This window comes from Tamandua tetradactyla, chromosome Y (genome assembly GCF_023851605.1).
Source record: "Tamandua tetradactyla isolate mTamTet1 chromosome Y, mTamTet1.pri, whole genome shotgun sequence".
NCBI classification, from domain to species: domain Eukaryota; kingdom Metazoa; phylum Chordata; class Mammalia; order Pilosa; family Myrmecophagidae; genus Tamandua; species Tamandua tetradactyla.
Genome location: NC_135354.1, coordinates 14503717 through 14519642, shown reverse-complemented (window position 1 = coordinate 14519642; position 15926 = coordinate 14503717). Strand labels below are relative to the sequence as shown.

Sequence of the window (15926 nt, the reverse complement as noted above, 5' to 3'; positions counted from 1 at the left end):
GATACGGACATACAGTTCTCTAAGCACCATTTATTGAAGAGGCTGCTTTGTTCCACATGGATTGGCTGGCCACCTTGTCAAAGATCAGTTCTCCATAGATGAGAGGGTCTATTTCTGAAAACTTAGTTCCATTGCATTGGTCAGTATATCTGTCTTTATGCCAGCACCATGCTTTTTTGACCATTGTAGCTTTGTGGTATGCTTTAAAGTCAGGTAGTGTAAGACCTCCCACTTCATTTTCCTTTCTCAAATACTTTTAGCTAATCAGGGCACCCTGTTCTTTGAAATAGTTTTGGTTATTGCTTTCTCTATTTCTGGAATTAAGTTGTTGGGATTATAATTTGAGTTTCTTTGAATCCTAAAAATCAATTTGGGTAGAATCGACATCCTAACTATATTTAGTTATCCAATCCGTGAACACAGTGTGCTCTTCCCTTTTTTGCCTTCTTTGATTTGTTTTTGTGGTTTTTTTTAAATAGTTTTCTGCCTGTAGGTCTTTTGTGGTCTTGCATGATGGCTAGGTTTTGGTGTCACCTTGGCCAAGTGATTATTATGCCCAGTTGTCTGGTCAGGAAAGCACTGGCCTAAGCTTTCTTGCAAGGATATTTCTTTGCTGGTTGATAAACTAGAAGGCTGGTGTATTAAATTACCAAGTCGGTTGACTGCATCTGTGACTGATCACATTTGTGATCAACTACAGCACATCTCCTGCAACAAGATAATCCAATCAGTTGGGGCTTTTTAGGAAGGAGAGAGATTCTTTCACTGTGATGTTTCTTCATTGAGTCTTCAGCATCACAGCCTGCCCTATGGATTTTGGACTTTTTCATTCCCACAGTTGCATGAGACAGTTTATATATCTCATATTTTCAGATCTCTCCTGTTAGTTCTGTTTCTCTAGAGAACCATGACTAACACACCTTGGTTAAATTTATTTTGATTCTTTTGATGTTATTGCAAATGGAATTTTGTTCTTGATTTCCTCCTCAGGTTGCCCTTTACAAGTGTCTAGAAACACTACTGATTTTTTGGCTGTTGATTTTGTACCCAGCCACTTTGCTGTTCTCATTTATATTGTCTGGCAGTTTTGCTGTGGATTTTTCATGATTTTCTACACATAACATCATGTCATTTGCAAACATTGAAAGTTTTACTTCTTTTCCAATTTGGATGCCTTTTATCTCTTGTGTTTATTGTTCTGTCTAGAACTTCCACCACTATGTTGAATAGCAGTGGTGACACAGGGCATCCTTGTCTTGTTTCTGATCTCAGAGGGAAAGCTTTCAGTCTTTCCCCATTGACGATGATGGTAGCTGTGGAGTTTTTCATATATTCTGATTACCTTGCTGAGGAAATTCTCTTTTGTTTTGGTTTGTTTAAGCTGCCAGAATTCACTATATCATTAATGAAATGGCTTTCAAAAAGGGAATTTATTAAGTTCCAAGTTTGCAGTTCTAAGATCATAAAAATGTTCACATTAAGGTGTCCAAATGAAAATACATTCATTCAAGAAAGCCAGTGTCTCTCAGCTAGGAGGGAATGTGGCTGGCATCTACTGGTCCTTGTTCCTATTTCCATTGCTTCCAGCTTCTGATGCCCGTGGTTTCCTCTCTAAACATGTCTGGACCTTGATTTATCTCCTCTGGGACACAAGTCTAGATTCTGGCTTTCTTTATGAGTTTCTCAGGGGAAGATACATGATGATATCAGCTGTGCTCTGCATTTCTAAATGTCTGCTGATGTTTCTCCAAAATGTCCCCCCTTTTAAAAGACTCCAGTAAACTAATTAAGACACAACTGGAATAAGTGGAGTCACCTCTCTGTCTAATCAGAAGACCAAACCCACAGTTCAAAGTGCCACATCACTAGGCAAAAATCTAAGCAAAAGATCACATCCATAGTTGAGTGGGTCAAACTCCATAGAAGCAGTCTAGTAAAATATTTCCACACTAAACAATACTGAATCATGAATAAAGGACATGGATTTTCTGGGATATGCAACAGTTACAAACTTGCACACCCTATTCCTGTCCTTTGATCTGGTTTCTTCAAGAAAGGATGTTGATTTTTGTCAAATACCTTTTCTGAGTCAATTGAGATAATTGTGTTTTTTCTGCTTTCATTTGTTGAAGTGGTTTATTACATTAATTGATTTTCTTATATTGAACCATCCTCATATACTGGAATAAATCCCTGTTGTTCAGGGTGTATAATTCTTTCAATGTGCTGCTGGATTAGATTTGAAGTATATTTATGAAAATTTTTGCATCTATGTTACTTAAGAGATTGGTCTGTAATTTTCTTTTACTGTAGTATCCCCTTCTGGCCTTGGTATGAGGGTGATATTGGCTTCATAGAGTGAGTTAGGTAGCTTTCCCTCTTCTTCAATTTTTTTGAAGAGTTTGAACAGGATTGGTACTGATTCTTTCTTCAGTGCTTAGTAAACTTCACCCATTAGGCCATCTGGTCCTGGACTTTTCTTTTTTGGGAACTTCTTGATGACTGATTTTGTCTCTTTATTTGTAATTGGTTTGTTGAGGTTGTCCATTTCTTATGTCAGTGTTGGTTGTTCATGACTTTCTAGGAAGTTGTCCATTTCATCTATATTGTCTGGTTTATTAATATATAGTTGCTCATAGTATCCTCTCATTACCTCCCTTATTTCTGTGGGGTTGGAGATTATGTCTCCCCTTCCATTTCTGATTTATTTATTTGTATCCTCCATTTCTTTTTTTTTTTTTTTGTCAGCCTAGCCAAGGATCCATTTATTGATTTTCTCAAAGGAACAACTTCTTTGTTTTGTTGATTTTCTCAATTATTTTCATGGTCTCAATTTCATTATTTCTGCTCTAATCTTCATTATTCCTTTACTTTTGTTTGCTCTGGGGTTAGTTTGCTATTCTTTCTCTAGTTCTTCCAAGTGAACAGTTAATTCTTTGATTTTTGCTCTTCTTTTTTATATAGGCATTTCAGGCAATAAACTTACCTCTTTGCTGCATTCCATAAATTTTGATATGTTGTTTTCATTTTCATTTGCCTCAAGATATTAATTGATTTCTCTTGTAATTTCTTCCTTGACCCACTGGTTGTTTAAGAGTGTTGTTTAGATCCATATATTTGTGAACTTTCTGGCCCTCTGCCTGTTATTGATTTCCAACTTCTTTCTTTTATGATCTGAGAAAGCATTTTGTATGATTTTAGTCTTTTACAATGTATTGAGACTTGCTTTGTGCCCCAACATATATGGTCTATCCTTGAGAATGATGAGCATTTTAGAAAACAGTGTGTCTTGCTGTGTGGGGTGTAATGTTCTATAAATGTCTGTTAAGTCTAGTTCATGCATTATATTATTCAGATTCTCCATTTCTTTCTTGATCCTCTATTTAGATGTTCTATCCATTGATGAGAGCAGGGAATTGAAGTCTCCAACTATTATGGTAGGTGTGTCTATTTCTCTTTTCAGTGTTCACTTCATGTATTTTGGAGGACTCTGGCTCAGTGCATACATATTTATGACAGTTATTTCTTCTTATTGAATTGTCCCTTTTATTAACACATGGTGTCCTTCTTTGTCTCTTTTAATTGTTTTACATTTGAAGTGTAATTTGTTGGATGTTAGTATACCTTCTTCTGCTCTTTTCTGGTTGTAGTTTTCATGAAATATCTTTTCCCAACCTTTCACTTTTAACCTGTTTTTTAATGGATTTAAAGTGAGTTTCTTATAGGCAGCATATAGATGGGTCCTATTTTTTAATCCATTTTTCCAGTCCGTATCTTTTGATTGGGGAATTTAATCCATTAACATTTATTGTTATTACTGTAAAGGCAGTACTTTCTTCTACGATTATGTCTTTTGGATTTTATAGGTCATATCTTAGTTTTTCTCTCTCACTCTCTAACCCTTCTCATCTGATAATCTTCATTTCTACACTTTTCTTTAGACTTCTCTTTCCTGCCCTTTCCTGTCTGCCTGTAGTGTTCCTGTTAGTATTTCTTGTGGAGCAGGTCTCTTAGTCACAAATTGTTTCAGTGATTCTTTTTTCTTTTTTCTTTTTTAACATGGGCAGGTGCCGGGAATTGAACCTGGGTCCCCTGGCATGGCAGGTAAGCATTCTTGCCTGCTAAGCCACTGTGGCCCACCCATCCCAGTGATTCTTAATCTGAAAATATTTTAAATTCTCCCTTATTTTTGAAGGAAAGCTTTTTGGGATATAGAATTCTGGATTAGCTATTTTTCTCTCTTAATATCTTAAATATATCATACTACTGCATTCTTGCCTCCATGGTTTCAGCTGAGAAATCCACACTTGGTCTTATCAAGCTTTCCTAGTGTGTGATGGATTGCTTTTCTCTTGCTGCTTCCAGTATTCTCTTTGTCTTTGACATTTGACAGTTTGCTGTTTTATAGCACTCCTTCAACTGTTTTCTGAACTTTGAGAAAGATGTTTCTGCTGGTTCTTCTTGGTTGTTCAAAGCCCCTGTGGGTGTTTTTCTGCCACTTTTTTAATGTCACAATTAACTATGATAATAATTTTTAAAATGCTGATCTGTTCATTATTATGAGGGCTTTGTTGTTGGTTATTTTTAATGTGAGCCTAAGAAAAGGTCAACGTACTGCCTTGTTATTAACAGTAACTACTAAATAAGGGAGAAGGCCATCAGCTGTATGAATTGTAATATTTACTGTGTTGTGTGCATAGCACCTGTTTTCGACTTTGTTACAATAAGCTTCTTCTTTTTTTTTTTTTTTTACAATATGTTTGGTTTTAGTTGATTCCCAGATATTTCCATTTTCTTCTCCAGAAGGCAGTGACTTTACTGTCGGCTAGAACCACAGCTCAGCTGCAGGTAGTGGAGCAAGAGTTGATAAAGGAGAAGGTGATGTTGGAGCATACTGAAGAAGATATCGTTGAGCTGGAGCAGAAAGAAGACCATACAGAGTCTGAATCCAAGAGGTAAATATCAGTCTGCTAATTATTGGCATACTTATACCTAAAGCAAGATATATGATTGCCCCTTTGATAAAAAGTTTTTTTTTTAAGTGGCTGAGGATATGTTTTTCAGTGAAATCTTTTTTCTTGGGGTCACATCAAAATTGGAGATGGAGCCCAGATTCTTAATCAGATGTGGGTCTGATTCTGAGAAATTTTGTTTTTTCCTAAAAGACAAAATGCTTTCCTAGAAAACATGGTGACTTCTCCCAGTGTCTGTAGTATATGCTGGGTAATACTTTCATACCATTACTCAGAAGTTGGGATTCTTTGGGGAAAAAAATAATCCTGATTTAGATGAGGGTAGTATTTCAAACTCTTTCCCAAAACTCTCAAAATTTATTTTTCAAATTTTCCTTCTGTCCCAGAATTTCTCATAAAGCATGGCAATAGTTAGTAGCTGTCTTTTGTCGAGTGAATAAAATAGGATCCTCCTAAATTTTACCTTAAAGTAAGCAGCCTATTCATGAATCATTAACTCAGGATGGAGCTATGTGATGTGGGTGAATGATTCTGATGAATAAGCATGGCTAATGTTCACTTTCATGTTACTTTATTTTCACTCTCTTCCTTGCAGAGTGTTATATTTTTGAAGCTTCCTGCTTCTTCCTAATAATTCTTACATGAATTTCTTTTGGAGGGGGATTATTTTAGAAAGGTATAGGGCATGTTTTGTGCAGGAATGGCTGGATGCGGTGAACATTTGGTGGAGGAGTAGGAAGGAGGCATTTCCAGGATTCTGGCAATTTCAGCAAAGTTGATTGATAAAGAAAGATGTATCCTTTTAATCCACAAACTTCTCTACTGTCTTCCCTAGAAAACCTCAATGTCCTTTTATTTTATGAGAAAAGCAGCTATCTTCTATGAATAGAAACAAATTAATATTCTTTGGTATATCCCTACTATGAAGCTCTGAGTGAAATGATAAGATGAACTATCCTTTCAATTAATGTTTTTTGAATTTTTAAAATAATCCCACCTGTAGGACTTGGCAAGCAGATAATGAATGTAGCAACTGCACCCAGACCAGCCCCCGATATGTTGAGTCCTATTGTTTTGGTGTTGAATCCATCCATGGACACATGTTTGTTGGCCTCACTGATGCTCACAACCATAAGCAACTTCGGTCCCCATCTCTTAAGGTAAGAAGAAAGCATCAAGAGATTTTATGATGAATCTTGACATTTTATGATACAATACTTGGCACTGGTGTTGAAGAACAATGTGTGTGTCCACAAATCCTTCATTGTGAAACATTAGGGATTTGATGGCTGAGGTAAGCCAAAGGAAGCTGAAGCTGACATGTATGTAGAAAGAAGTAGAAAAATACGACATACTTGCAAACATACTCAATGACAGTGGTTGTAGGTAAGTTGTTGTATAAAACGAACAGTGTTATTCAATTAAGGGATGACAGATAAGATGGCATTTGACTGAGAGCTTAGAAAAAATGAATGACTTGCTTAATATATGCTAAATGCTTAAAATGGGCACAGCAACTACAATGGAGGTGCTTAGCTTTGAAAGATGGACAAAACGTCACTTTGTACCCCTTCATCAGCCACTTTATGATGATCTATTCCAGTCCTTGGGACAAGTAATGGTTACAATGTTTCATGGTTCTTACAGGTTTGGGATGCAAATTATTTACATTACTTTGTGATGTTTAGAACAGTGAACATCAGTTTTCCTCTCTGTTCACCTCATCTTAGTTGTGCTCATGAAGGTGTCTCCAGTGATGAATCTTCTTGGGTTCACAATGACAAATATTTGAAGCAAATGGTAACACCATTTCAGTACTGTATTGAAACTTTGTTTCCCAAGCCATTAAACTTTTAAAAGCGTTTTATCATCATGCTGCCTGACCTCACCCTGAAGCCCAAATATTAAGATAGGTAGAAGCCACACTCTGAATGGCCTACGAGATTCCCTTTAACTGTGGGTTAAATGCCAAACTATGAATAATTAGCATCTAATTAGGCTGCCAGTATTTGTTTTCATTATATTTTCTAAGACTTTTAAAAGCATCAGCCCAAACCACATTGAGTGGCTATGGAAGGCTTGTTTGGTGTTTCCCTTTCTCCCCAACTTTTTTTTTCACATGGGCAGGCACTGGGAATCAAACTGAACCACCATGGCCTGCCCTCTCCCCAACTTTTAATTTCTAAACATTTCAAACCTACAGTAAATTTGCTAGAATAATACACCACCACCCATCATTATGTTGTTGAATAATACAACAATAGCCATCACCGCTATTGTTAATACTTTTAATACTTATGCTTGACCACATTTGCATCCTCTTTTTTGTGTGTGTACTTGCAAATGCACAAGTTTTTTCTCTTTTTCATTCTTCCTCCTGAAACTTTGGAGAGTTATTGCAGATCATAACATGTTCCTCCTAAATTTTTTAGCACAGTTTTCTTAAGAACAAGCACATTCTTCTACTTAGCAACAAAAAGGTTTCTTACTTAAGAAATTTGATAGTAATCTCTAATATAACAGTCCAAATACAAAATTTCACTCTTGACTCAAGACTACTTTTTGTGTGTGCATTGGGGGTGGGAAAAGAGTTTGAATATTTACTCGGAGGTTTTGTTTGTTTATTTGTTTTCTCATAGTTGTTTTGTTTAATGTATATTTAGAAACCAATTAGTGATCACACATTTCATTTTCCTGACAATATCCATTTAATGTCTCACTTTAGTTTTAATTTTAAGAAGAGTTGCAGTCTTTTGGGGAGGAGCATCTTACATAGATATTTTTGAAGATTCCAAGCCAGTGGTTTGTCAGAATCTCACTTCATTTGTTCCTAATAAGTAGAGTCAGGTTAAACACTTTGGGTAAATGTACAAATTAGGTACTGTTTGAAAGTACCTCATATCAGGAAGCACATGTTGTCAATGTTGATAAGTTTAATCATTTCATCATGATTACCAACTATTTCTATATGTTTTGCATCCCAATAATCTTCCACCCAATGATTTTAAGCATCAATAGAGTTTCTACATACATCTGTTATCACCATGGTGGTAGTATAATTGGAACTTGCTGTTTGTTTCTCTCCCTACATTTATACTTATCATATAAAAAAATTCATTCCTTTCTCCTAGTCTTTTTTTTGACATTTAACTTTTGAAATGATTTCAGTTTCAGAGAAAATTTGTTAAAATAGTACATAGAATTCCCAAAATCTTTCACCCAGATTCCCCAAAGCATAGCAGAGAATAATAATACTGTGCTGGTTTGAAAGGATGTATGTTCCCTAGAAAAGCCATGTTTTAATCTTTAAATCCCATTTAGTAAAGGCAGCCATTTCTTCTAATTCCTATTCAGTACCGAATATTATAAACTGTAATTAGATCATCTCCCTGGAGATGTGACTCAATCAAGAGTGGTTGTTCAACTGAATTAGGTGGAGCTGTGTCACCATTCGGGTGGATCTAAATTAGTTTATTACAATCCTATAAAAGAGGAAACATTTTGTAGAATGTGAGAAATTCTGAGAGAGCAGACAATGATATAGCCATGAGAAGAAGCGTGTCCACCAGCCAGAGGCCTTTGGAGATGAAGAAGGAAAATGCTTCCCAGGGAGCTTCATGAAACAGGAAGCCAGGAGAGAAAGCTAGCAGATGATGCTGTGTTCACCATGTGCCTTTCCATATGAGAGAGAAACCCTGATTGGGTTTGCCATGTGCCTTTCCGCTTGCGAGAGAAACCCTGAGCTTCATCGGCCTTCCTGAATCAAGGTATCTTTCCGGATGCCTTAGATAAGACATTTCTGTAGACTTGCTTTAATTGGGACATCTTCTCAGCTTTAGAACTAAAAACTTGCAACTTATTAAATTCCCCTTTTTTAAAGCCATTCCATTTCTGGTATATTGCATTCTGGTAGCTAGTAAACTAAAACAGTTATCTTTGTTGTTCTTCCTTTCTATGGCTTTCTTTTTATCCCTGAACTCTGAGATTTTGTGGCAGACATCCTGTGTTCTTACCTCTAAATATGCTGATGTATGTATTTTTTAAAAATGACATTCTTTTATGAGCACAGTAACCAAAATCATGAAATTAAAATTGGTTCATTACTATTTTTTAATCTAAGAGACCTTAATTATACCGATTACACTACCAATGTCCTCTATGGAAAAAGAAAAAAAAATCTTGTCCGGAATTCATTCAAGGATCATATGCTACTGTTTAGGTCCTTGTTCCTTTATCTTCGTAAGTAGGGGATAGTTCTTCTGTCATTGTAATTTTTTTTTGTTTTACTTTTTTTGACAAATACATACTTATTATTGAGTAGAAAATTCCTTCATTTGGGATTCTGTGATGTTTCTTCATGACTAGATTAGAGGTTACATTTTTCCGGATACATCCAGAAGTGATAGAAATTTCTGAATATCAGGAGACATATTGATGTACCCTGTTACTTAACATTAACTCTATTCACATAGTTAAGATTGTGTTTGCTAGGTTGCTTCACAGTCAAGTTAATATTTTTCCTTTTGTAATTAATGAACATCTTCTGGATGTTCTTTATTTATTCACTTCAACTTTCCGCTTTCAGTTTGGATTCATTTTTCCATCCTTTCTCTTTCACTGCCCTGTCTTATATCACAATACTTTCATTATTAATTTTGGTGCTAATTTTATGCTTTAAAAAGAAAATATGAAATTGTGAATTTAACTGCTCACTAAAAATCATAAAGCACCCCTAATAAACTAGGTTTCTAAATGGGGAATGATTTATACATTCTTTAAATTAAAATATTATTGGTTCTTTTTTAGAACTGCTGCTTAATTTTTTTGAATGGAACCAGTTAAAGTTCTGATTTACAGTTTTAATCTGTTACACTATCAAGAACTCTTAGATTGAATCCAATTATTATGTTTTCCCAGCCATCTTAACCTAAGGCTAGAGTCCTTAATTTGTCAATATTGCCAAATTCTTTGAGCACCTTTTCTGAGGAGAGAATCCATATGGCTCATTAGATCTTTAAAGAATTTCACATTGGTTTATGCTCAGAGATTTCTGTGTGGTAAATTGCCTTTTGTCTCCACCTGCCTTATGCCATTTTTCATTTCACTACCAGTTTGATCTTCTGACAATAAACATTCTTTGGGTCACTGCCTTGTGGATTCTGTAGCTCAATCAAGAGTGGTTGTTCAGCTGAATTAGGTGGAGTTCATATGTGGATACTTTACCATGACTTTTGACACATGGTTCTATATCACAGATTTAGTTTCATCTTTACCACTCTTAAGTTTCTTGCGATTCTGGTTCAGCTTTCATATGTCATTCTTCTCCTTTTAATTCCAAAATGATACACATCTTCTATATAATTAACTGCTTTCTTATTTCCCCCTGAGATCCCTGAGTACTTGCTGTTTCTGTTTCCAGGCTTCTAAAACAAATAAAATGCATTGAAGTGGCTTAAACAATACTGCCCCATTGTTTTGAGGTTAGGAGAAATCTGATGTATCATCAAGGTGATGCTTTATGCCTGAAGCCTGGTGTTCTGGGGCTGGCTGCCAGTGATCCTTATTCCTGGGCTCCTCTGTCACATGGCATGCATGTGGTGACCTCTCCTGTCCTCTCCATCCTCTTCCAGGTTTTTTTGACCCTCAGCTTCTGGTTTCTTGTGACTGTTTCTTTTTCTGTTTTCTTCCCTATAAGGTCTTCAGTAATTGGACTAAGACCTATCCTGATATAGATGAGCCACAACTTAACTAAAGTGACCTTATCAAAAGTTCCTATTTACAAGGTTTCACATTCAAAGGAGTGGATTACATGTAAGAACAGTTTTTTCCTGATTTACATGGCTCCAATCCATACACATATTTTAACCAATATGTTGTTACATGTTTATGTATTATAGTCAATATCATTTTGTTTTTATGTACTTAAAAATTTTTTTTTCTTTTGGTATACAAGGGTTCTGCTTAGTGTTGGCATATGTGTATTGATAGAAGAGAAATTCTTCTTCCCCTTTATTTGTAGTAAAGGCCTATATCTGTTTCTCATAAGTTATTCAACAAGTATTTAGTGAGCCCCTGTCATGTGCTAAGCATTACATATGCAACAATAAATAAAACAAAAAGAAAACCTTGCCACCATGAAGAGGAAGAGAACATGACAACATAAATCAATATAATATAAGTGGTTTGGATAGTCAATGCCCAGTGGAGAATAAGGTTGGTAGTCAGTGGGGTTTGCATTTCTATTAAGATTTGTCTTAGGAGACCTTGTGAAGAAGTCACATTTTGAGTGAAGAGCCTTCTAGGGGACCGAACAGAGAGTCGTATAGGGATGAGGGGGCAAAAGGAGGCCTGAGTCATTAATGAGGTGAACAGGGACATTCTGGGTGCTGAAGACAGATGGAGGGCAGGGACCATGGTATATAGGGCACATGCAGGATACTATCTTTTTCCTGGAGTGGGATGGAAAGCTCATGGTTGGTTTTGAGCCCAATGATGCAATGACATCACTTCATTTTAACCAGGACCTACATAGGTGCTGTGTCAAGAACAGATTGAAGGGAAACTAAGAATGGGCCCAAGGAGAGCAGTGAGGAGGCTGTTGCACCATTCTGAGCAGATGATGGTGCCACAGATGAAGAGTTGATGAAACCTAATTTAGAACATAGAGCCAGAATAGTCACTATCAAGCCCAGTGGGATGTGAAAGTCTAGGAGGACTGAAATATTTGGCATGAACAAATGGAAACTGGAGATTGTGAGAATAAGAGACTTGGGTGGAGTCACAGAAATTATGTTTTGGACACGTTGAGTATGAGAACCCTGCCAGCTGTCAAAGGGGAGCTGGACAGAAGATAGGCAATTGGTGACTCTGTTAATTAATGGCTTGTGTTATAGAAAAAATAATGGCAAACAGTGAACCAATATCTAGGTGGATAAGGAGACCAACATAGAAGAGCTCTTCCCAGATGAAGTCACAAGTCTTCTGAAGGAGAGGGGCAGCTCCCGGCCCCACAGTCCCCCTTCATCTGGAGTAGCATAATCATTCTATCGCAGACCTTCTCGTCTGGAGCATGAAGCCAGTATGTCTGCAGAGTAAGTGGGCATTCCTTTGGTGTCTATCCAGAATAGCAGTAAATGACCATTTATGGTGGCCCAGAGTGGGCGTTTTGGATGGAGGAGAGCTTTGACCCTTCCTGGTCCTCTGAATTGATACAGTGTATGGAGCACCTTCACTTGAAGGAGACATAGAGCACATGAGTGAAGTCAGGCTTCAGATCCTTGCAGGACACATTGAGAGTGAGCAGCAATGGATTTTAGCTGGGCTGCCTAGTCTACTCCCCCTCCCACGGTGGAGAGCTGGCCATGTGCTCCCCACAAAACTTACTGTCCAAGATGGTGGCCGTCCTGTCTAGCTTGGCCAGACAACTAGAGCTAAGGATGACTCAGGAGCAACCCTATGGAGGTCAAGGCCAGGGTAGCACCCTGCACTGAGCAAAGAACCCCCTCACCCCTCCTTATTCTAGACCATTGCCAAACCACTAGAGTGAGTAGGGAGAAAATCCTTTCCTTACCTTATAGAAAGGGTCGCAATTCCTGTGGCATGCTCTGGTCTCCAGTATACATCCATCTGTGATGCTTTAGAGGCCTCTTCGTTTTCCCATGTGCTTGAGGTGATCTCAGGATCTCTAACCTGCTCCACCAATGCATTTCCTGAGTATGTGGCATTAATTGACATGAAAATAGAGACACCAAGGTGAGGATTTACATGACTCTACTAAAGTCAGACACTGCCAAAGAAAACAAACTGTGTTTGCTCCTGTGAAGTTTTTTTGTAGTTGTTATTGTTGTTTGTTTGTTTTAATCAGATGATTCCCTCATGGTAAAGTGTAAACATTTTGGTTTAAAAATTTCAGATTTTTACTCCCATTCCTCAAGGGATTTTGCCAATACTTTTGATCTGCGTAATGTACTGTAGGATGTTTCCAGGCATTACATTAAGTGATATAGGATTAAGGTACCTCATTCTTATTCTGTAATTCCTGTGTTTCAGTTGTTCAACTGAGTTTTCCACATAGATTGAGTTAGATTATGTGCTAAGAAAATTTCGGTTCTAACAAAGTAATCCTTTCTTTCTTTAGTGAGTAGGTGCAGTTCTAAAACATAGACAATGTCTTCCTTACCCTTGTGTTCTGAATAACCTTTATCCAAAATGATCGATTTCATTCTTATCTCTAAATGTCAAATTATAGAAGCATAAAGCAGCCTTTCAAAATCCAGGAATAATAATTACCATTCTGGACTAAATGTGTCTGCTATAAGAGCTTACAATCTAGGCCCCTGTTTTCTTATAAGCATTTTCTGAAGGCGACCTTACAATAGCTGTTTTCAGTTCTGCCTTATTTTACCTTGTCAAAAGTCCCACATGTTCACTCACATCATTGCATGCCTCAGGACATCAGCCTTTTTGTAGCAGCACAGCTTTTGATTATATGCATACACCATCATTCTCCAATCTACTTCTCAGCCAGTGCATTCTTTAGGCACCTGCATTCATCAGGCATCATGCATAATGCCCAAAGTCCACAGTCCACCTGCCTATTTGAGATAATTTCCCAAGAGAAAGAAAACCAATAAACACACCCTCCCCAAATAGGAAATCTGAACCTCCTCTTCAGTCTTATCCCTCTCCCTTTACTGTTGCTAGGGTAGTGCTGATGGTTTCCTTCTAAACATAGCCTATAGCATGCAATAGCAGTTTCCCCCATAACATTCTTTGTTCATGAATCATACCATTGAAGTAGTGCTTCCAACAACTTATTTATATTTCTAGGATGAATCAGTGGGAAAGATATGTCTATACAACCCCTTTCTTTTTTTTTTTTACACGGGCAGGCACCGGGAATTGAACCCAGGTCCTTGGGCATGGCAGGCAAGCATTCTTGCCTACTGAGCCACTGTGGCCTGCCCACAACCCCTTTCAATCTTGTTCATCTTCAATGTTACTTATAGACCCACTAGTGAAATGCCTTCACTTCTATCTATTCCCTTACACATCAGTTCAACCTCATTAGCAATTCACCCATCCCTAGAATTCTATGCATCTCTAAGTCCACTATATACTGTGTTATAAGCCTCTGATTTTACCTTTACCAATGTCATAAAAGTGGAATCATATAATTTCTTTCCTTTTGTGTCTGGCTTATTTCACTCAGCTTTATGTCCTCGAGATTCATCCTTCTATACATGTACTTCAGGATGTCATTTCATCTTACTGCTGCATAATATTCATTGTATGTATATACCACATTTTATTAATCCACTCATCTTTTGATGGGCATATGGATTGTTTCCATCATTTGGTAATTGTGGATAATACTGCTGTGAACATTGATATGCAAATGTCTGTGTCACTCCTTTCATTTCTTCTCGGTATATAGTAAGCAGTGCTGTTCCTAGGTCAAAGAGCAACTTGATGCTTGGTTTCTTAAGGAACAGCCAAATATTCTTAATCACCAGTAGTGTGTAAGCATCCCAAGTTCTCCACATCCTCTCCAACATTTGTAGTTTCCTGTTTGTTTAATAGCAGCCATTCTTATTCATGTAAATTGGTATCTCATTGTAGTCTTGATCTGCACTTCCTTTATAGCTAGTGAAACTGAGCATCTCTCCATGTGCTTTTGAGGCATCTGTACTTGCTCTTCACAAAAATGCCTATTCATATCTTCAGTGCATTTTTCAATTGGGTTGTTTGTTCTTTTGTTGTTAAGTTGTATGCTTTCTTCGTGTATACAGGATATCAAACCTTTGTCTAATGTGTGATTTCCAAATATTTTCTCCCATTGAGTTGGCTACCTCTTTACCTTTTGAAAAAGTCTTTTGAGGGGCAGAAGCATTTGATTTTGAAGAATTCCCATTCGTTTATTTTTTCTTTTGTTGCTTGTGCTTTGGGTGTAAAGTATAGGAAGCTACCTCCTATTACTAGGTCTTCAAGATGTTTCCCTTCTACATTGTCTTCTAGAAGCTTTATGAAGCTTGTTCCTATATTTAGGTATTTGATCCACATTTAGTTAATTTTAGTATGGGTGTAAGATAGGGGTCCTCTTTCCTTATTTTGGCTATTGATATCCTTTCTCCCATGCCCATTTTTTGAAAAGACTATTTTGTCCCCGTCCAGTGAATTTGAGATCCTTGTCAAAATTCAGTTGACTATTGATTTTGTGTTCTATTTCTGCACTCTTGATTCAATTCCATTGGTCAGTACTTCTATTTTTGTACCAGTACCATGCTATTTTGACCACTGTGGCTTTATAATAAGTTTTAAAGTCAGAAAGTGTTAATCCTCCCACTTCGTTCTTTTTTTATGAATGCTTTTAGCTATTTGGGGGTCTCTTTCCTTTCCAGATGAATTTGGTAACTAGTTTTTCTCTGTATTCAAAGTAGGTTTGTTAGAATTTTGATGCTCCCGCATTGACTCTGTAGATTAATTTGTGTAGAATTGACATCTTAATTATATTTAGCCTTACTTCCCATGAGCAGAGAATGTCTTTCAACCTATTTAGCTCTTCTTTGATTTCTTTTAGCAATGTTATGTAGTTTTCTGTGTACAAGTCCTTCACATCCCTAGTTAAATTTATTCCTAGGTACATGATTTTATCAGTTGTGATTTTGAGTGGAAATTTTTCCTTAATTGTCTCCTTGGTGAGGTCATTGTTTGTGTATAGAAACGTTACTGACTTTTGCACATCACTTGTATATCCTGCCACCTTGCTGAATTTGTCTATTAGCTGAAGTAACTTGTAGATTTCTTAGCATTTTCCAAATATAGTATCCTGTCATCTGCAAATAATGAAAGTTTTACTTCTTCCTTTCCAATTTGGATGCTTTTTATTTCTTTGTCCTGCCTGATTGCTGTAGCTAAAAGTTCTACCACATTGTTGAATAATAGTGCTGACAG

At 36.9% G+C, this 15926-nt stretch overlaps 1 protein-coding gene across 5 annotated transcripts in view; it reads left to right on the top strand.

The window, feature by feature from the left end:
- Window positions 1-3978: 3978 nt before the first annotated feature.
- The window catches only part of LOC143672582 (protein WWC3-like), a 221219-nt gene continuing 209271 nt past the window's right edge, over window positions 3979-15926 (top strand). For 3 of the 5 annotated variants that reach the window (XR_013169904.1, XR_013169905.1, XM_077147178.1), the window contains exons 1-3: window positions 3982-4104; window positions 4804-4955; window positions 5977-6133. Coding sequence is in view for 3 of the 5 variants with exons in the window: in XM_077147178.1 (XP_077003293.1) it covers window positions 4060-4104; window positions 4804-4955; window positions 5977-6133 (354 nt within the window). In the remaining 2 variants the exon portion in view is untranslated. Of the gene's footprint in view, window positions 4105-4803; window positions 4956-5976; window positions 6134-15926 lie in introns of all 5 variants that reach the window. The other 2 variants (XM_077147177.1, XM_077147176.1) reach the window with 1 other exon arrangement.